This window comes from Triturus cristatus, chromosome 5_2, assembly GCF_964204655.1.
Source record: "Triturus cristatus chromosome 5_2, aTriCri1.1, whole genome shotgun sequence".
NCBI lineage: Eukaryota > Metazoa > Chordata > Amphibia > Caudata > Salamandridae > Triturus > Triturus cristatus.
In genome coordinates, this window is record NC_140588.1 from 178,994,092 (window position 1) to 179,015,567 (window position 21,476).

The 21,476-nt window shown below is 46.3% G+C and overlaps 1 protein-coding gene across 5 annotated transcripts in view; it reads left to right on the forward strand.

Moving 5' to 3' along the window:
* Positions 1 to 21,476, forward strand: part of ZNF516 (zinc finger protein 516) — a 286,502-nt gene that overhangs the window by 254,218 nt on the left and 10,808 nt on the right. For 4 of the 5 annotated variants that reach the window (XM_085606945.1, XM_085606944.1, XM_085606947.1 and 1 more), the window contains exons 5-6: positions 2,692 to 2,796; positions 4,276 to 4,343. In XM_085606945.1, the coding sequence (XP_085463071.1) occupies positions 2,692 to 2,796; positions 4,276 to 4,343 (173 nt within the window). The remainder of the gene's footprint in view (positions 1 to 2,691; positions 2,797 to 4,275; positions 4,344 to 21,476) is intronic. The other variant, XM_085606949.1, reaches the window with a different exon arrangement.

Here is a 21,476-nt window from a genome sequence, read left to right on the forward strand (position 1 = left end):
CGCTCCTCCTCAGTGGAATTAGAAAGTCCACAAAGTTCCTACCTCTGCCTTCAAGGTGGTAAAACAGGACCAGAAATTACCAGTACCATGAAGTATCATAATACCAGGGTATTATCAGTTCTCAGCGGATACAGGAATCCCAGCCAACTCGTATTGAGACGCAATACGGCTGAAAACTTCTTGGTGAGAAATTCTAGGGCGCGGAGAATGTTCAGGGGAATCTTTACTGCTCCCCACTACAGGGGACATTATTTACCTGCCTTCACAGTCAATCTTTTCCTATTACCACATGCATATTCCCTGACTGTGCTAGCCATTCTTTCGTCTATTCTGATTTCCCAACTCTTCTCCCCCCTCTACTTTGCATACTATCTTTTACTACTGCTCATTACCTTCCCTCCAGACTCTTTTCTCGCATCTGTGTAGATAAGTCAACATCTATAAGATGCTTCAGGCTGCATAGATTAGTTTTACATTTTCTCTTTCTTGTCGTTATTACTGCTCCTTTCCTTGGTCCTCCTCCTCGATCAGTTTTTACCCCTGGTAATTGCCTTCATTTTAGCATTGCCTCCTCGCCTAACAATATCATTAATTCACTTATAACTCTTCACTGATTACTAATCTCATATCTACCGCAAATATTTATAACTTTTTGTAGTCTTTAAATGTATCCATGCCTCAGCTCCTCTAGACTTGTCCTCTGTGACTTCTCTGTGCATGTTTCGAGCACCCGTATCTCCTGATTATTATATTGAAATGCTATTTTTACTGACTTCCCCTTTCTGCTTCTACACACTGAACTGCTTCACCTATTTATTTTCTGTCTTTGCTACTTTCTCCCAAAACATTTTTCTGTATTATCTTTAGAATCCTTATCTCCACATTGATTTTCACACATTTTTTTAAGTTGAATTCAAAATTTGCATGCAGCTTTTCGTTTGTATTTTGCTTTGAACATATATTGCTGTGTGTGCTTTTTAGCACAGGTGCACTATAATTAAAATTAAATGACCTGTTTCAGATTACGGTTAAAGAAAAGTAAATGTACACACACACGCACAAACGGTGCCTCGATCGTTATTGCAGCAAATGTAGGACACAGCTGTTTGCTGAAAACCACACTCTTAGAAATGTTAATTTCTTTCATCCATATTTAGTTGCCTTTAGTGAGTAGAGACAGTGGCTTGGTGGTTGTTTTAGGAAGCCCCTCCCTCTTTGGCCACGTGAAGCAACAGCAGCCGACTAGGGAAACAATGTCACGTGACACGCTTTTGCTAGAAACGGTTCCTCTTCCTGTGCGGGGTTTGACCGGTTGTAGCAGAGACATTGCATTATTAGCAGGAATGCTGGCCTTGGAGAGGCCAAGCTAAAAACCCTTCTCAAATGCTACGGCAAATTCGACGCAGCTGGTAATAGAGTGCATTTCTGTAGTTCCTCGTTGTTGGGTTGGCCTCGCCCTGCGGATCGGGTGTTATTGGCTGTGTTATCAGTGATGGTTATTTCTGGTCGAGGGTTCTCTTAAGACTAGACAGCCTGGGCTGGTGCGCGAGCCCTACAGTTCCGTTTCCGGCCCTGCCAAATGCCAGCGGCGCCTTGATCTGGCGTGGTGTAATTGGTATCTTTAAGCCCTTTAATTGGCCTCTTAGATGGATTTTGTTGGATTTCCTCATTCTTTACATTGCAGACACATTAGTAAAAATAGCACTTTAAATAGCGCCCTCCGTTAGGGAATGTGATGTAGGTGGCGATTACCAATGTTTCTCGGTGCGAGCACGGCTCCCTTTTCCTGGTGGGGTTTGAACCTGGCACGAGGGCTCAAACGGAGCAGAAAATTGAGAATTTGCATGAGACGGATATCTATTTGTCTGAGAGGGATCTTCCGTCCTGAAAAAAGAAATACAATAATGAAAAAATATATTCATAAATGCAGGAAAAAATAATGAAAGTCATACATGTCGTGTCTGATCAGCAACAAAAGGCAAAATCTAGCCCTTTAAGTCAGAAACTGTAAACTGACCTTTTGAGAAAAGGAGAGGTCTCAGTGCTTTTCCACAAATGCTAATCGCCCAGAAAACATGTTTATTAAAGGCCGGTGGACGGCGCATCCTGCGATGCTGTCCAGAATGACACGTTCATTCACAGATGTCTTCAGTCCATGCCTGCCAGGCCTCGGGCCGGAGCGGCACCGGCAGGCAGGTAAGAGTTGATGGTTCCGCCATGGCTCCCGCTCACTCCGCGTTTGTCTCCAATGCTCGGCAGGCCCCGCGGGGGACAGCCGGGCTCTTGTTCTCCTCACTTCCGATTAGCCACGTGACTCGTCTCCGCCACGCTGGAAGTCACTCTGACTCGCCTGATCTACTGCTTGACAAAGCTGGGTGATGGCTGAAAAGTGTATCCAGCTGCTCGGGGAGGAACACACACCTGACACGCCAGCCCTGGTGCGGGCACATAATGGGAAGCGCCTTTTAATTCACTGTAATATATGCACTGGTTGCCGTCCCGCGCGCGCCTGGTCTGTCAGCCCGTGCCCAGATGAAGGCCGACAGTTGTCATGCAGGGCCTGAAGGTAGCCTCACATAATGACACATTAGACATACTAATGATGTTTTCTCTGGGCGTAACGTTTTCTTCTCAACATTTTCTTCTCTCCCTGTCCCCTTTCCTTCCCCCATCCCCTTCCCACCACTGCAGGCATGCTGAGGACACAAGCGCGTCAAGGAGACTACGTCTGCATAGAGTGTGGGAAATGCTTCAACCAGCCCAGTCACCTCCGGACTCACATGAGGTCCCACACAGGTACCTTTCCTCCCAGACCTTTTCGTCTCTCCGTCCAGTTGAATTTGTACCAATAAGTCCATGTACTTTTAAGAACGTGCATTTCTTTGCCACGGCAGCCATATTTCTGTGCTATTTCAGTCTCATTCCTGCAGACTTCTTTTCTGTCCCCTCATCCCTTTAAATTTTGCATTTGATTTTGTTCATTGCTCACCACTCATTGAATTACAGACATTGTCCACTATAATTATGGCTGAAGGTTAATTTTTCATGCCTGTTTCAGGAATGTTTTGCTGAAAAGTCTTAATCGACGGATGGTAGATTTCCCCTTACAGTTAGCATAGATTTCTGACTTATCAGGGATGTACAAAGAACCAGTGAAGCAATCTTGAAAAGTCCAGTTCTATTCCTAATATTTCATGCACATTCGTGGACATCCGAGGGGGTACACCTGGAGGAATAGTGAATTGCTAAATTTCGTTGAATTTTTCTCCATAGAGAAACACATTTTCCTGCTGCAAACCCCATTCCACTGCACCCCATATTGTATATGGGTACCCTTTTCCCACGCTGAAAAGGCACTTCAGTTTCTTTTTAGAAATAATTTTGCCTGTGGTAGACAATAAACTGTAAAATGATAATGAATATCGACAGACTTACAAATCTTGCTGTATTACAAGCTTTCACCCTCTACCTGTAAATTTAGTACGATGGCCAATTCCCTATAGTGCCCAGTTGTCCACAGTTGTAAGTTTTATCTACTAGTTTAAATGACCGCATATTCTCTGAAACGAGCTTTAATAGTTTACTAATGCAGTTCACATGTTGGGGAATCCAAGTTGAGCTAAGGTGCACAAAAATATTCATTAGTAAAGCTTCCAAAAAAATTCAAAGGTTTGACACTAATGAAAACGAAGATTCATATCTTAGCATACAAGTCCTTCTATATAAGATTCCTATCTTACCATATATGTCCTTCTTGATCTCATCATTCGTCCAATGTAACAGTTTGGTGCAAAATTAACTCTTAAAGTTTATAGGCCTTCCATGTTTCCACTTAAAAATGAGCTGCATACGGTGAAGTTTGCTAGTGTGGCAGTAACTGCGTGAGAGATGCACGCGGCAGTGCCAGGGTAGCGAGGGTCCTCGTCAGAAGTGTGAATGATGCTCTCAGAAGCCAGTCTGATGCGAAATGACAGAGGCCAAATGGTAAGTAATGCAGAGCGGGGGTCTCTCCCTCCACATGCTGATAATTAATGTTGTCAGTGATTGCTCTCTTCAGCATAGAAGTCTGAATTAAAAAGGCCAGTGGCCCTAGGCTACCATTAGCACACTCTCTCACAGTAAGTGTTACAGTAAATTGGTACGTTCTGGCCACAGGCTAGTAGCTGGTGTCTTTTCGTTTTTTTCTATTGTGGTTCAACTGTGGTCTCAAAATAATGTGCAGACACTAGCAACGCTTCATTATTCATTTGTTAACAAGGCCCCTTGTTCCCACAGTGGTATTTGAGTCTAATGGACTCCGAGGTACGGAAGTTCACACCACGTCCGCAGATGCCCAAAAACAAGTATGTTTTCAGATTCATTGGGTGTTTTGTTTTGTAAATGTGGGTTTTGGGGATGGGGAGGGGAGTGTAAGCGCAATTCATCAATACTCTTCATTAAAGCACAAGACAGTTTTGTTTTTCATGCTTACCTATTTTTTTTGCCTTTAGTGTTGCTCTGTTATCAAATCCCAGATCATTTTCATATTTTTGATGCAGATATTCAACCCACATGGGATTATGCTATTTTACTTTCCTACTGAAGGCTGACATGCAATTAAAAATAAGCACTGAAATAGCATTTTTTACATGCAGACATTTTTTTAATATAGTCTCTTTCTTAACACACTCAATTTTGAAATATTTAGGTGGGGGTATGGATTGAATAGGGTGGGGGGGGGGAATGTAAATTTCAGTCATGTGCCCATCCTGCCTCTGTTACGATGCATATAGGTACATACATAATCTGTGTCTTTTTTGAAGAGTATGCCTTTTGCTCATGCCTCCCTGGGGATATTCTTTGCCTCTCTCTTTCTGTGGACTCTGTGGTGGTGTACTTTCCTGTTTCCTGCTCTCAGCCCCTTCCTAATTTGACAGTTTCTATATTCCTTATTCCATTTCCCATCCACACATGCCTAAAACTTGTTTTGTACTGTCCTCTTTTCAAAGACTGTTAACTTCCCCCATTAGGAAAACATATTTCACTGTGATTATTCACATGCAAATCTGGTTGACATCCACTACAGTAAATATCAAGCGCAAAGTACTTTCAATTTTGTGCTACCTATAGGTAATAATAGTAGCACATTTAAAGTAATAATGCGCTGAGGTTTACATAGGGTGCATTTATATAGGGTACACCACAAAATAAATAGATTATTTGCACTAAACAACATATTCTTATTCTCCCCTTCATAGTATGCATTATATAGGCTTATAAAAAGCGTGAGGCTGCCTGGCCAGGTTTGTGATGCATTACCTTTAGTTTGCACAGAGATCTGTGCCGCCAGTGCATAATGTACTAAGCTGACTTGTAACTTATAATAGTAAAGCACTGCTCATCTACTGAGCATCTTTCCTTTTTCAGGATCTAAACTATGTAGAGGAGGCATTGGACCTAGAAAATTACAACTAATAGGCAAAGACAAGTAGAGTAGGACTTCACACCTAGAACAGGATCATTTTCACACCTGGAGAATATAGCATTTATAACCCTGTTGGTTTGTTCACTTTAAAGTCAGTCCTCTGTGAGATCAATGTCCTATTGAAAGGATGTGGTAGAGGCTGGAACATGGGTGCATATCTAGGCCTGGGTCATTCACCAAGGCTCTCCCAAGTTTCCACACAATACATTTACATTAAGGAATCAGATTATAAAATGGTATTCAGCGTGCTAGTGAAGCATCCACCATCTTTCCATTGCCACTGTTTTAGGACAAATAAAGCCTGATTCATCAAGGCAACTTGCATTTTTTGAGTAAGTTTAGCACTTTTCTGTATTCACAAACTTCACTTTTATAGTAACTTACACTTTTGCAGTAAGTTCAGTACTACACATAGCCAATCAATAGTATTGCAACACCCTTCAATGTAATATAATGGCGGTAAGGACTTACCTAGAACAGTGTACGCCACTACAAAAGTGTAAGTTACTAGGCATGAGTAAGTTACTACGAAAGTGCAATTTATGAATACCAAAAAGTAAACTTAATCAAAAGTGTAAGTTACTTCAAAGGCACAGTTTGTGAATGGCACTTTATATTACTACAAAACCTACTACAAGGTACAGTTTGTGAATTATCCCAAAGTTGAAACATTGCGTATAGTGTTGCTAAAAAAAAGTGACTCATAGTAATCGACAAATTGGTCAAGAAATTTCTATAGCTGTGGAATCAAGTGCTGAGAAGAAATCGAAGCAAGGTCAGCTAAAGGTCACTTTAGCCAAAATTGTGCATGGCTTAACGTAAAGTCCTGCAAGCTCTGCCTATGAGCACAGAGTAATATGGGTGTTGAGCTCAAGAGTGCAGGAAGCGATGGAGGCAGCAGGCATCATTCACCTGGCTGTTGCTTTGATCAATGGTGCGCTTATCTGGTGGCATTAGCATTTCCTTGATGAGCCTTGGCGAAGTTGTGCCAGTAAACATATAATGCGGACTACTACAGAGGCTCACCCAGGAGTGGCAGCATCACCATTTGGAGCAATGGACAAAACAGAGAGTATTGTTGGCTCTTACAAATAATGTGCTCTGGCCCATCTGAGATTTGCAAGCTGGTAATCCTATTTCCAGGTGAAGGCTGGGAGAGTCATCTACTGAGCCTTTCTTTTACTTTGAGTTAGAATCTTGCATTCTACCCTTACCACACTGTCTTTCATACACACGTCCCTGAGCAGTAGAGCTTAGCTTCATTGGAGATGGTCAAATGATAATTGTTTCCTTTACTGTAGAGCATAATTGGTTGGGTTGTTTGGGCCTCCACCTTTGACGGCCCAAGACATGACCCCTTGAAGTTAAAAGGACCCCAGGGGGCATTTTTTGTTTTAAAGGAGTCATTCGTGGGGGGAAAACACTCCCATTCCCAGTCCTACATCTTTTAACAACCACCAAAGAGAGGTATTCTAGAATGTTTCTTGGGGTTTGAGCCATATTGGGACATCATTAACTAGACTGCCTCTTTAAACGCAGCTAAACTTTTACCTCTAAATAAATAATTCTATTAAGTCTGCTGAATTCGGGGTGATGCATTTTTGTTGTAGTTTGATAAACTTTTAATGTTGTGGGAATACAACCCTGAATTAAAATATGTAATGGAAATGACCACTCTGTTTAGATGTACGGTTGACCAGAACTCAGAATTTCTCTCCACGGGATTCCATGGAGTTACCTAAAAACTCTGTGAGATTCCCCAGGCAGCAGACTTTGGTACGTTGCGCTGTTCGCACAGATTTTTATTGCCAAGAGCTTGTCCCACAATGTAAAATCAGTGTGAAAGGCACCACGTGACAGGCCAGAAGGGCGCTTCTTTTTTCTGGCGCTCAAGTAGATTTTCTTCTCTAACAATAGCCTTCTCAACGCGAGCAGTAGAGACTGCCCATTGTTAAGAAATCTCGCTGCGAGGAAGTCTAGTATTCGATTTTCTCACTCAGGCTCGTCAAATTGGTTTTGGTGAGCTGCACAGGAGAAAAAACTCTGCCACTCGGTGGTTGGCAGAGTTTTTCCGGAACTCCACACTCCAGGTGGAGCGTGGAGTGAGCAAAACACTATGAACTCCGCTAGAGTAGTGGAGTTTATCCGCCACCCTTTTGCAACATTTACTTATTATCTCGCCAGGAAGACCAACTCAACAAAAAAACAGACGCAGGTCCTATAGATCCCCTTTGCCACAAATGTCTCCATTCCCTGATCCTATTAGAGGTTAAAGTCCAAGCCTCCTAGATGATTTCATGTTCAATGCTTGCTTTTTATGTTTTTTAGATTTCCTCTGTCTCTAAAAGGTAGTTGTTGGCATACGGGAATGCAGAGAATGTTTAGGCTTACTTTACCTGCTCATATTTACTAATGCAGCCTTCTAAAAAGGAATTTTGTGGTTCCTCGATTTGCGGGATGTAGGCGCCCTCCAGCATGCCGCATACAGTTTCTCGGTACTTCCTCGTCGCCACAATTCACCACGTACTTAACAAGCATTAGATTGGCTGCACCTGTTTAAATGCTACAGCAAACAAATGATGGACGGAATGCTGACAATGCAAACAGTCAAAAGATCTGGGTTAAATCCATCGTTCTTTTGCCCACTACGCCACCCCAGTTTGGACCCAGCCATATGCAAATCAGTCTTGACCCTGTGCCCCATGGGAACAGTCCAGACCAAACTGCCAGGCCAGGTCCTCCCTGGACCGGAAACAAGCGTCCTGGGACCGGTTTCAGGGTATGTCACCCTTCTTCAGCCAGGCTAACTTGAATCCAGTGGCGCAGTGAGCAAGGGACCCACGTCTGGGCATACCCTTCCCACTTAGGGCAAAAAGTGTTACAGCAAACAAATGATGGACAGAATGCTGACAATGCAAACATTCTCCCCCAGTCAAAAGATCTGGGTTAAATCCATCGTGCTTTCCATGCCACTGGAATCAAGCTTTCCTTGCTGAAGAGGGGTGAAACCCCAAAACTGGTCCTAGGATGCTTGTTTCCAGTCCAGGGAGGACCGGTCTGGCAGTTCGGACTGGACTGTTCCCATTGGGCACAGGGTCAAGACTGATTTGCATATGGCTGGGTCCAAACTGGAATGGCACGGTGAGCAAAAAAACGATGGATTTAGGCCCAGATCTCTGCACTGGGGTGAATGTATGACATTGTTCTGCATTTTGTCCATCAATAGTTCTTTTTGTACCTGTTTAAATGCTGCCTCTGATGGATTGTGTAATTTAGGTAACTGTTAATTCTCTTTGCACCCTAATGTTACTTTAGCGGTGGAATTTGAGGTGCTTTTTGGCACGTTTTCTCTTCATCAGTCCCTTTGTTTCTCTTTTTAAACTGTGAAGATATTTTTCCAGGCAAGACTTTGGTTCAATTTACTTCAGTAGTTGACCTGGTTCGTACATTTCCAGTGTCTAGAAGAAGTGTTCACTAACCAAAGTCTGACAGAGACTATCACTATTACCCACATTTTCATTTGTTTCCTCCTACGAGGGAAACATTTGGATGCTCCCCTTGAGGAAAGAGTAGAGTACGATTTACATTAATGGGATATTGCACATCATTTAGATCTACTGTGTACAGCAGGATAATATTTTCAGGAAAATTGCAAAAGGCAATGCACTTGAGCCAACTAGACGGCACCTCTCTTTAGCGTATACTGTAGAAATTGAACCTAAAGCCACTACCAGAACCATAACTGTACAAAGGTAAACTGAGTCTCCAAAAGCACCCTACTGTTTGAGGTGTCAGATTGAACCAATGGCTATGTACTCATCTTGAGTGGACAGGGTTCCAGGCTGCCTTTCAATATCCTTCCTCTAAAACAGATCAGCTAGGTCCATGGGCACATCTCATTCCCTTGAAGACCTCTTGAACCGCTTTATAGCGCATGCATTCCTTTATATGAACAAAAGCTCCTGGCACGTTCCCTCCCCTCACCCTTTGTTTTTCCATGGAGCTATGTGTAGCTCCACAGACTGGTGTGGTAAAGCTCTCGGTAACAGCCAACACAATGAAAGAAGCCCCCTCTCCTTTAAGGAAAGGGTACTTAATAGTGTAACTCTGATCATTAAGTATGTGGTATATTACCCTTTCGTTTAGGGTTTTTCTAAACTTCTATTTTTTGTGAGCTTTTTTTGCGTTTTGTCATATTTTTGTGTTCATTTATATTAGTACGCTCAGCTTAGAATGAGGCATATCCAAACTTCTTAAAATAAACACTCACATGCTGGTGGATTTGCATGTCAGCAAATTAATTGCATGCATACTGAATTGGTAGCCACATAATATCATTATTGCTGGGCTGCCACAAGGATTACATCTGTATTCTGTCTTTGCTTACCTCCTGAAGATGCAAAATAAAGAATTAGTGGAGAGTTCTCTGGGTTGCAGCTGTATTAATAATATTACCCAGAATGCCACATATTTGCCAAGGGACGTGTTGCTCTCTTGACATGCTGCAACTCTAAGTTGTGGCTCATCATATCTTTAGTTCTCGCCTGCGAACGCAGCTCAATGCGCTGATGTCCGCCAGCGAGATCTATTGTTGCTGACTTGCCTCGGAAGTGGGACTGGAGATGGGCACGCACAAGGCTTTTGGCGGATTTGAGCCAGTGTACGCGCACGTGAACACGCACGTGCACACACGCGATGTGCACATCTCCTGTCCCGCTTCCGATAACATGCCAGCCCCATTGGAGGCTCCGTGTGGGCTATTGTTGGCGCAAAGTGTACTTTTGCAATTCTGAGCAACAATAGCCCACACGGAGGCCCCCCAGCCCTTCTTTACTCACCGGGCTGCTCTTCTGGGGGGCTCCTCCTCGCGACTGCAGCACTTCTGTTGCGGGGCTTCCCTGCACTCCTGGGAGCCCGCGCTGCTGTGGCCATCCTCGGCCGCCGCATTCTTCACCCTGGCCCCCTCCTGGGACCCAGGGCTTCTCTTCACTCCGGCCGCCACCGCGGGGCTCTCCCTTAAACATGGGAGCCCCGCGTTAGCACGGCACGCCGGTTTCAGTTTTTGCCGGAGCAGGCCATGTCCCGGGCAAGGGCGCCTGACTTCCGGCTTGAAGACTAGAAGTTAACAAGCAATTGCAATGCCATAGTTCTCGCATTGACGCGAGTTTGAACTATTGACATTTGCAAATAATAATGCCTTTTATTTTTGTTTTCTTTTTAAAAACCTAAATAAAAGGCATTGTTATTTACAATGTCAATAGCTCAAACTCGCATCAATGCGAGACCTATTGCATTGCAAATGCTTGTTTTCCTAGTCCTGGCAATGTTAAGCAACTAAAAGCATCCAGTCCTTAGAGCAGGAAAGTAACTTATCGTAATGTATGCTTCTCATGTCGGCATGCCTACTTCGTGCAGTTCGCTTCTCCCCACAACCATGTGGAAAGAGCTGTCCATATTCCACCACACCATACAATAAACGTCCCCATCCCTCCTACTTGAACCGTTTTTTAATTCCCTCGTGTTTTCAGCCCCCTCTCGCTGCTCAATGCATAGACGTACCTGGGAAACTGGGATATGGAACAGACAACAACACGACAGAGAAATGGAGGCAAGGAAGATGGATGGGAAATTATAATCGTAGGAGCAAAAAGATCACACGTCCTATATGATATGAAAGAGAGGTCACCAAAGGCAGTGCCAGTATGGACAAATTAAAATTACTACACCACTTTGATATACGCCCATTATTCTACGTCCATTCATGCTTAGGATATGTTCTAGATGTGGACTTTGTACAGATGCAGATGCTTCAAGCCCATTGGAAGAGGCTGCGCATGCGTATTGGCTACAGAGCAAGCCATTTGTTCGTCATTTCAGTGCAATTTGGGGGCGTAGTGTTCAGTTTCCTATCGATCTTAGTAACTGAAACCCTTTTTCAGTGAATGCTAGCTTTCCGTCAGCTTTCGCAAACTGTTTGCAAGACTTATCGAACACGGTTTTGTTGTCTTTAATTTAAATCGTAAACCACTACAATCCAGCCAGTGATGGCATTATGTTGACATATGAGATGTAATAGCTGGATCCTTGGCTTCTTATTCCCAAGTGTATGATTAATAGCATGTTTCTCATTATTGCAAATGTTATTTTTAAATAGTTATGCCGGGGTGAGTATTCCATTACTCAAAATAATAGATAACAAACAAACAAATGGCAGCCTAATTTGTCTCATTCATAGATATGGAGATTATTATGCGAGGAATCGAGGCTGGTGTAGGTCACTGTGCTGGATATTGGTGTTATGCTTGCGCGCCTTCTATATGTTTTTACAAGTCATTAGCGGATAATGTTCTTTCTACGCTCTTTTGTCTACCCTCAGTTTTTTAAGAAAGCAGTTGACTCTGATGACTGCCCCACCCAAGCTTTATTTAGGTGCATTACCACTACCTCTCAGGAAAGTTATAGGACACCTTTTTTGGTAATCGTGCGCTTTATAAATCACCTTAAAAATAATAATAATAATAATAATAATATATGGAAAGCCCAAAAATAGTTGTTGTCAATGCCCAAAAGAGCACATTATCATTCATGTGAAGTATAAACTATATTCCCTAACCCCTTGCTCTGCTGGGCAGGTATCCATGCTGCATGGAACCCTGGGCTGCTGTTCTCTCTGAGCACTGTACGCCACCATCATGGTGCGCTATCCAGAGATTCAGAGTTTTGAATGAAATTCTGGTTAGGTTAGAGGCAAAGCTGCAATGCACTTTGGGGAAAAAATTCCTTAAGAACAGAGCCCGTGCCTTCCCTCATATGGGTTCCCTGACGTGCCACATTGCTGCACCTCACATTAGTTCTTTCTTTTCTGCTTAGGGTAAAGAACAGGAGGGGTTTCTTCTGTAATGAAATTTTTCCACTACCAAGGCTTCTTCTCAGTACCAGGAACTTTGTGCATCTGTGAAGAAAAATCCTTTGACCCATTAGTAGTAACATTTATTGTACTGAAGGCCTTTACAGTACTTTGTTTTTTTTCTTTTTACTTAAACGCCTTAAACCAGTTTTCATCGTCCTCCATGTGTATTTTGGGTTGTGTCAAAGTTAGTATGGTTTTATTATTTCCTTCATTCATCCCCTGCACAAATAGAACTTTGTAAGCAAGATGTCAGGAGGTGTTCAAGTTTGATCATGAAAGTCAACTATTGGAAGACAATTTCGAAGGAGCTCGATAATATCCGAGCGCCGAGGCCTCTTTCTGATGGATTCTTCTAATCACAGATTGCTCACCTTTAGAATGTTCAAAGCCATCAGGCTAAATCGGAAGAGTTTGAATCAGTACCTGCTATTCCCCAGTATGTGGAGCCATGGATGACCTTGCACTGCCCCGGAAGTGATGTAACAGAATGGTATATTTGCCCCACCCCCTCATGTTGACCTCCGTTCCTGAGCTCCAGTCACAGCTCGAAGTCAAGCCAGAAGTGCGTCCTGATTCACCCTAAGGCCATCAGAAGTGGGAAGTAAAACTATACATTGCCGAATATAAGACAAGTTCATGCTCAAAGCAAAGTTCCCGATCCATCCTGCAGACCCGTCCTAATTCCGGAACATGAGATCAGTACATACTAAATCTTGGTACCTCTCCAAGTAACAGGTACATTAAAATCTAAAGCATGCCACAGGCGCAAGACGACCAAGCAGCACTCAGCCATGTTTTGCCTCTCAGAGTCGGGCGAGAAGCTGCACAGATGGCACTGGCATGGGTCTATAGCTTCTAGCATCAACGCACGTGCTCTATAACTGGTCCTGGGACGCCTCGAATACTCCAGGTTCCCGTCGACCTCGCTGCAGGTGGATGTCTTAAAATCGGCCATGCTGCCGTTTTTAAATATGCTACTGGCTCCCTCCGGAGCATCTTTGAGGCCCCACAGAGCCGTAGGAGCCTCCAGTCACACTTCTGCCAGCATTTTTTATTTCCCCATAGAAACTACTACCGGCCCTGTACTAACACCAGTCCATACCTCCACTCTGGTCCCATGGTTCATGATGGGTCCTTCTGTGTTCATGCTGCCATTATGTTGCACAATGGCAAAACATTCACCCCCAGTCACAGATCTGGGTTTAATCCATCGTTATTTTGCTCACCACACTACCCCAGTTCAGACATGGCCATATGCAAATCAGTCTTGATCCTGTGCCTCATGGGAACAGTTCAGCCCGAACTGCCAAGCCAGGTCTTCCCTGGACCAGAATCAAGCATCCTAGGACCGGTTTCTGGCTATCAGCCGTCATCAGCCAGGATAGCTTGACTCCAGTGGCGTAGTGAGCACGGGACCCAAGTCTGGGCATACCCTTCCCACATAGGGTGAACAGCAAAACACACAAGATGATGGACGGAATGTTGCACAATGGCAAAACATTCACCCCCAGTCACAGATCTGGGTTTAATCCATCGTTATTTTGCTCACCACACCACCCCAGTTCAGACATGGCCATATGCAAATCAGTCTTGACCCTGTGCCTCATGGGAACAGTCCAGCCCGAACTGCCAAGCCATGTCTTCCCTGGACCAGAATCAATCATCCTAGGACCGGTTTCTGGCTATCAGCCGTCATCAGCCAGGTTAGCTTGACTCCAGTGGCGTAGTGAGCACGGGACCCACGTCTGGGCATACCCTTCCCACATAGGGTGAACAGCAAAACACACAAGATGATGGACGGAATGTTGCACAATGGCAAAACATTCACCCCCAGTCACAGATCTGGGTTTAATCCATCGTTATTTTGCTCACCACACCACCCCAGTTCAGACATGGCCATATGCAAATCAGTCTTGACCCTGTGCCTCATGGGTGCCATTAGCTAAGCCAGTGCCAGACCTGTTCTCCAACACTGAGCCGAAATCCACCTGTGTCCGGCCTATTCCACGTTATCCAGTGGTCGAAGTGGGGAAAAAAAAGTAGGGGAACTGTGGGCGGAGAATCAGAGGGCGGGAATAACCCGATAATGGGGTCAGTGGGCGGAGTTAGAGGCGTGGCCAGGATTGGCAAAACATCCCAATCTTTAGTATTTGGCATTTCACAAGGTTCGAGGCATGTGGGCTGCTGAATTCATATCTGTGCATAGATCGCCGCCTAGTGTTGGGTCCGGATGTTTGCACGTTGTTGTCCTGGAAGAGTCTTCGAAGTATCCTTGGATAGGTGACTCCTCCCCTGGACTACAGTGCGCATGGGCATCCTCTCCATCCTCAGATTGTTTTTTTCCGCCATTGGGTTCGGATGTGCTATCTTAGCTCAAGTTAGGAAAATATTTGGTCGAGGCCAAAAGGCCTTTAGTTCGCGTCGGTACTGTTTATCGATCGGGTTTCGATAGAATTTTGTTAGTTTACTAACTTTCAGCACCGACTTCTTTCGCATTTACCTGTCCATCGACTACTTCGACGATGGAATCCAGGACGCCATTCAAAAGGTGTCCGGTATGCAATGCGAAGTACCCACACATCGACGTCCATCCGGTGTGCAACAAATGCCTTTCGCCGGACCACGACGAATCGACATGCATGGCCTGTGCCCGGTTCCGTTCCAAGAAGACTCTAAGGAACCGAAGAGCGGCGAGACTCGAGGCGCGGCACGCGGCACCGGCCCCAACAGACATCTTCGACGAGGCCGACGTCGAAGAAATAGAAGTCATACCCTCCAGTCCCGTTTCCGAACACGACCCCGGATCGGACGAGGGCGACGAGTCACTCTTCCACAGAGGTGAAGACGACACCGAGGTAGGAGACGACGAGGAGGCCTTAGGGGCCGAAGAGAGTAGCTCCAATGATGAACAAGGCCTACCTGTTCAAACCGAAGAAACACCAGCGCCACAGCCTTTGGCTCCGGTCGAGGGATCGCCTTCGGGCCTTACCCGAGACCCATCCCGTAGTTCTTCGGCCCCGCCCTCGGGCCCGGCCTCGGACGTTCAGCGGCAGCCATTGCTGCATAAGCCAGCTGGTTTCCCTACCACAAAACCGAAACCGAAAGCTGCTCCGGTTCATACGAAACCGAAACTGAAAGTGGCGCTGGTCGGATCGAGGCCTTCCACGCCTTCGACGCCAGCGCAACGCGTCGGCACCGACCGCACCAAGAGGGACTTCGGTGCCGAACTGGAATCGGGCGACATCGGAGTCGACAAAGGGAAAAAGGCCATCGGCACCGAGAAACCTACTCGGCTACCGACGCCAACGACACCGAGGGCAATACCGCCTGCTTCGCCTCGCGTCGCTCCCTCGACGACGCCGAAGCCTCACGGATCGAGGACGTCGACGGTGATCTCCACACCTCGACTCGAGGACCCGCCGGCACCGAAAAAATCCACGCCCGGCTCTACGAACCTGCCCGGTGCCAAAGCCTCAAAGACGCCCCAGGTGCGGCCTGGTGCAACGCAAACCAACAAAACCACGGCGGCCCTCAAAGACCCGTCGGGTTCCGGGCCGATCGGAGCTCCAGCAACCTCTACGGGGCCAGCCAACATTACCTTCGGCTTGCCTCCGTCAACAATCCCGAAGATGTTCCAACTCAGGACACGGGTTACCCAGACTCCGGTTCCACCGGACGAGACGTCTCCGTCACGTGTCATCGACGCCGACACTGGCAGGATGATTCTCCACGACCGAAGAATAACTTCGGAACCGCCATTGGACCCTTTCAGGATCCCACTAAAAAGGAAGCTGCCTGTGGAATCAGAACCTCTCCTTTATGAACCGTTCCATTCCTCCTACCAGGATCCACACCGGTTCTCCCCCACACGCTCCGACACGGATGCATTGGAGGACTACATGGATGACCAAGCACCCTACCATGTAGACACAGACCCTGATGACCAGCAGGACCCTGATCAAACTTGGGGCGACCCTGCAGACCCCAGTGCACCTCTCGATACACAGGACCCACAACTCTATGGGGCAAAAACATCTCCCACGGAGGATACTGCGGCGTTCAACGCTCTTATTGAACGTGCTGCAAATAACCATGGGGTACAGCTCCACTCAGATACCATCGAGGATGACTTTCTAATGGACACCTTTGCATCCTCAGAAAGACATGTAAAAACTCTGCCAATGCTGAAGGGGGTCCTCAAACCAGCTAAGGACATTTTCAAGGAACCCACCAGGGCACGAGTGTTAAACCCCAGGATTGATAAAAAATACAGATCAGCACCTGGGGATCCTACTTATATCAAAGGACAATTACCACTCGACTCCATCGTCGTAGCGAATGCTCGCAAAAGGGCACACTCGCAAACGACAGGTGACGCTCCTCCCCCGGACAAAGAGTCCAAGGTGCTAGAGACCTCCGGCAAGCGAGTTGCCGCCCAGGCTGCCAACATATGGCGCATAGCCAACACTCAAGCGCTCCTCGCTCGCTACGATAGAGCGCACTATGACACATTGGAGCAACTACTCCAACATCTCCCTGACCAGTTCAAAGAAGGTGCAGAAATTCTTATCAGAGAGGGACAGTTACTCACAAATGCTTCCATCAAATGTGCACTAGATGCTGCAGACACGGCTGCCAGGACCATAAACACAAGCGTCATGCTGCGACGACATGCCTGGCTACGAATCTCAGGATTCAAGCCTGAGGTACAAAACAACATACTGAACCAGCCCGTCAACCCCGACTATTTATTCGGCCCAGAGGTTGACACCACCCTCGAAAAGATAAAAAAGGACACGGACACTGCAAAGTCCATGGGCGCCCTCCAAACTCAGTCCTTTCGGAGCGGCTCCTTTCGTCGCCCCGGAAACAAGGGGGCAGGTAGAGGACAGGGGTCACAACAAACGTATAACAAAGGCAATACACAGACCACCTACGATAAAAACACCCGAGGTGGATATCGTGGCTCCAGTACAAAGGGCAGAGGACGTGGCTACGGCAACACCAGGTCCTCCCCCAAGAACAAGCAGTGACTCCCTCTCCCTTCCTCCCGACCACATAACACCTGTCGGGGGAAGACTACAAAGGTTCCTGTCCACGTGGAACTCCATCACCACGGACAGGTGGGTCAAAGATATTGTAAAATACGGTTACTGTCTGGAGTTAACCTCCACTCCACCCACAATACCACCAAGAAACCGTCCTATGTCCTCAGAGCACTTAACGCTCTTACAGCAAGAGGTGCAAAGTATGCTTCTAAAAGGCGCTATAGAGGTCGTACCCGTCCACGAGCAGGGTACGGGGGTTTACTCCCTCTACTTTTTAATTCCAAAGAAGGACGGGTCGCTCAGGCCTATATTAGACCTGAGACCCCTGAACCAGTACATTCTTTCAGAGCACTTTCACATGCTCACCCTACAGCAAGTCCTTCCGCTTCTCAAGCAGGGAGACTTCCTAGCCTCACTGGACCTCAAGGATGCGTATTTTCACATACCCATCCACCCCTCACACAAAAAATACCTCAGGTTCACTGTTCAGGGGCAGCACTATCAGTTCAAAGTCCTTCCCTTCGGCGTGACAACAGCGCCCAGGGTTTTCACGAAGTGCCTAGCTACGGTGGCAGCACATTTACGGAGGCAGCATATACACGTCTACCCCTACCTAGACGACTGGCTCGTTCAAGCGAAGTCAGCCCAGCAATGTGCAAGCCACATGTCCCGCACCATTCACCTTCTTCACAGTCTGGGATTCTCACTAAATTACCCAAAGTCCCATCTCCAGCCCGCACACGTACAACAGTACCTAGGTGCGACTATAGACACTCTGGCGGCCACAGCTCAGCCAAATTTAGTGAGGATCAACAGCATACAACTGCTGATCTCCAAGTTCAAACCCAATCACTCGCTTCCAGCGCGAGTGTTTATGCAGTTGATAGGCATGATGGCCTCCTGCATCTTCATAGTCCCGCACGCGAGGTTACATATGCGCCCACTTCAGGAGTGCCTAGCACGTCAGTGGAATCAGGCTCAAGGACAGTTAAAAGACCTAGTGTTGGTGAGCGGTCGGGCATACAACTCTCTGCATTGGTGGAATCCACAAAACCTTTGCAAGGGCCGACCGTTCCAGGAGCCTGTTCCACAAATAGTACTGACAGCGGACGCGTCTCTCCAGGGATGGGGAGCTCATGTACTCCACTACACAGTGCAGGGACTATGGACGACACAACAGAAGAAGATGCACATCAACCTTCTGGAACTGATGGCAATCTTCCTGGCCATGAAGGCATTCAAAGTACATCTGTGCAACAAAGTCGTGTTGATCCGGACGGACAACATGACTGCCATGTACTACATACAGAAGCAGGGAGGAACACACTCTCCACAGTTGTCTCATCTGGCTCAGAGCATGTGGAAGTGGGCCATTCAAAGGAACATGTTCCTCATGGCGGAACACCTCCCTGGCAAGGACAACCAGATGGCGGATCTGCTCAGCAGACACAGCCACCAGATGCACGAGTGGGAGTTACACCCATCAGTACTCCAACCGTACTTCCAGCAGTGGGGTCATCCAGAGATAGACCTATTCGCGACAAGCGAAAACGCAAAATGCCAAAGCTTCGCCGCCAGATTCCCACATCCGCAGTCGCAGGGCAATGCGATATGGATGAACTGGTCCGGCAGATTTGCGTACGCTTTTCCCCCAGCGCCGTTGATACCGCTGGTGGCTCGCAAACTACGACAACACTCCCTGACACTCGTCCTAGTTGCTCCCACGTGGGCACGCCAGCCGTGGTACACCACCTTCCTCGAACTTTCCGTGGTGCCGCATCAAAGGCTGCGGATCAAACCCGCGCATTTGACGCAGAACCATGGAGAGGTTCAGCACCCAGATCCGCAACAGCTGAACCTGGCGATCTGGCTCCTGAAGTCCTAGAGTTTGGCTATCTCAACCTGCCACCTGACTGCATGGACATCATCAAGGAGGCCAGGAGACCCACTACCAGGGCTTGCTATGCAGCCAAATGGAAAAGGTTCGTCATTTATTGCGGTAATAATGACATCAACCCGCTGGACGCATCCATCCACAACATTATCTGTTACCTCTTACACCTATACCGATGCAATCTGGCGTACACCTCTATACGTGTCCATTTGACCGCAATATCAGCCTATCTGCAAACCAGGCAGCACCTCTCTCTATTCAGAGTGCCTGCCATCAAAGCATTCTTGGAAGGGCTCAAACGAGTCATTCCACCTAGTCACCCACCGGCTCCAATGTGGAACCTCAACTTGGTCCTCACACGCCTGATGGGTCCACCCTTTGAACCTCTACACTCATGCGAGATTCAATTCCTTACCTGGAAAGTGGCCTTCCTAGTAGCGATCACTTCCCTAAGAAGAGTTAGTGAACTCCAGGCACTAACCGTTCAAGAGCCATTTATTCAGGTTCACACCAACAGGGTCGTACTACGTACCAACCCCAAATTCATGCCCAAGGTAATATCGCAGTTCCACATGAATCAGACTATTGAACTGCCCGTTTTCTTCCAAAACCCACAAACTGTCGCAGAAAGGGCACTACATACACTAGATGTACGGAGGGCCCTCATGTACTACATCGACAGGACTAAACCATTCAGGAAGACAAAACAACTGTTCGTTGCCTTTGCCCCACACCACAAAGGTAACGCCATCTCCAAAGCAGGGATAGCCAGATGGATAGTTAAGTGTATTCAAATCTGTTATCAAAAGGCAAAACGCACATTAACTATTCCACCACGAGCCCACTCAACACGTAAGTTGGGGGCTTCCATGGCCTTCCTAGGAAATATTCCCCTGCATGATATATGCAGAGCAGCCACATGGTCCACTACACACACATTTACAAAACACTATTGTGTAGATGTGCAGTCAAAACAGCAGGCAGCTGTAGGACAGGCTGTTCTCAAGACACTTTTTCAGACCGCTGCAGCTGGCACGGGTAGCCGCCGCTAATAGAGGGCACTGCTATGTATTCTATGCACAGATATGAATTCAGCAGCCCACATGCCTCGAACTGAATATGCTACTTACCAGTATGCATCTGTTCTTGGCATGTAGGGCTGCTGACATTCATATCGCCCTCCCTCCTCCCCGGCGCCTGTCGCAGCTGCAGCTCTCAGAATTACTGCAAGCATGGTCATCACTTTCTGTATCTACTCCATCACTGCCACAATGGCGAAAAACAATCTGAGGATGGAGAGGATGCCCATGCGCACTGTAGTCCAGGGGAGGAGTCACCTATCCAAGGATACTTCGAAGACTCTTCCAGGACAACAACGTGCAAACATCCGGACCCAACACTAGGCGGCGATCTATGCACAGATATGAATGTCAGCAGCCCTACATGCCAAGAACAGATGCATACTGGTAAGTAGCATATTCATTACAGCTTATTATGTTATGTAATTCAACCAATGGATACACATGATTATTTAACGATTAATATGAGTTATTAACATTAAAATAAATTCACAAAGAGGGATATGTTTCTAATCTCAGAATGTCCCAAATATGCTTAAAAATGGAAGCACAAGTCATTTGTTTCCAAGCCATGGAGTTTCTGTCGTCAGCGACATACACAGCGACAATCAATTTTACGTGTGTAAATCACTGTATAGGAAATGTTACATAAGACAAAGGACTACAAGATGTAGGAGTCACATGACAACCATATTAGTAGGCAGTATAGTTTAATAGTGATTGATCGGGAAAAACACAAACTCAGAATTTAAAGCTTAACATGATTGGGGGTTCTCTTTAATAATCATTATTGATTTCTATCCAAATGAACACTTTTTGCAACATTAGGATAATCAAAGGCTTAGGGGAAAAACCATAAAGCTCTAGTTTATACCTTGCAGTTTGTATGCAGCTCTTAGATGAAAGTTAATAGCTCACTGTTCTTTGTTAGGATTTTAACTTATAAACTGCAAGTAACAAAAGGATCTTACTGACAAAAGCAGTAACCCACTGACCTATTTACAATATGTGCACTTTGTGATGGGCATGGTACATTTTCTTTGCAGCAGGTACATTAATCCTCTGCGCTATCTTTCCCTGA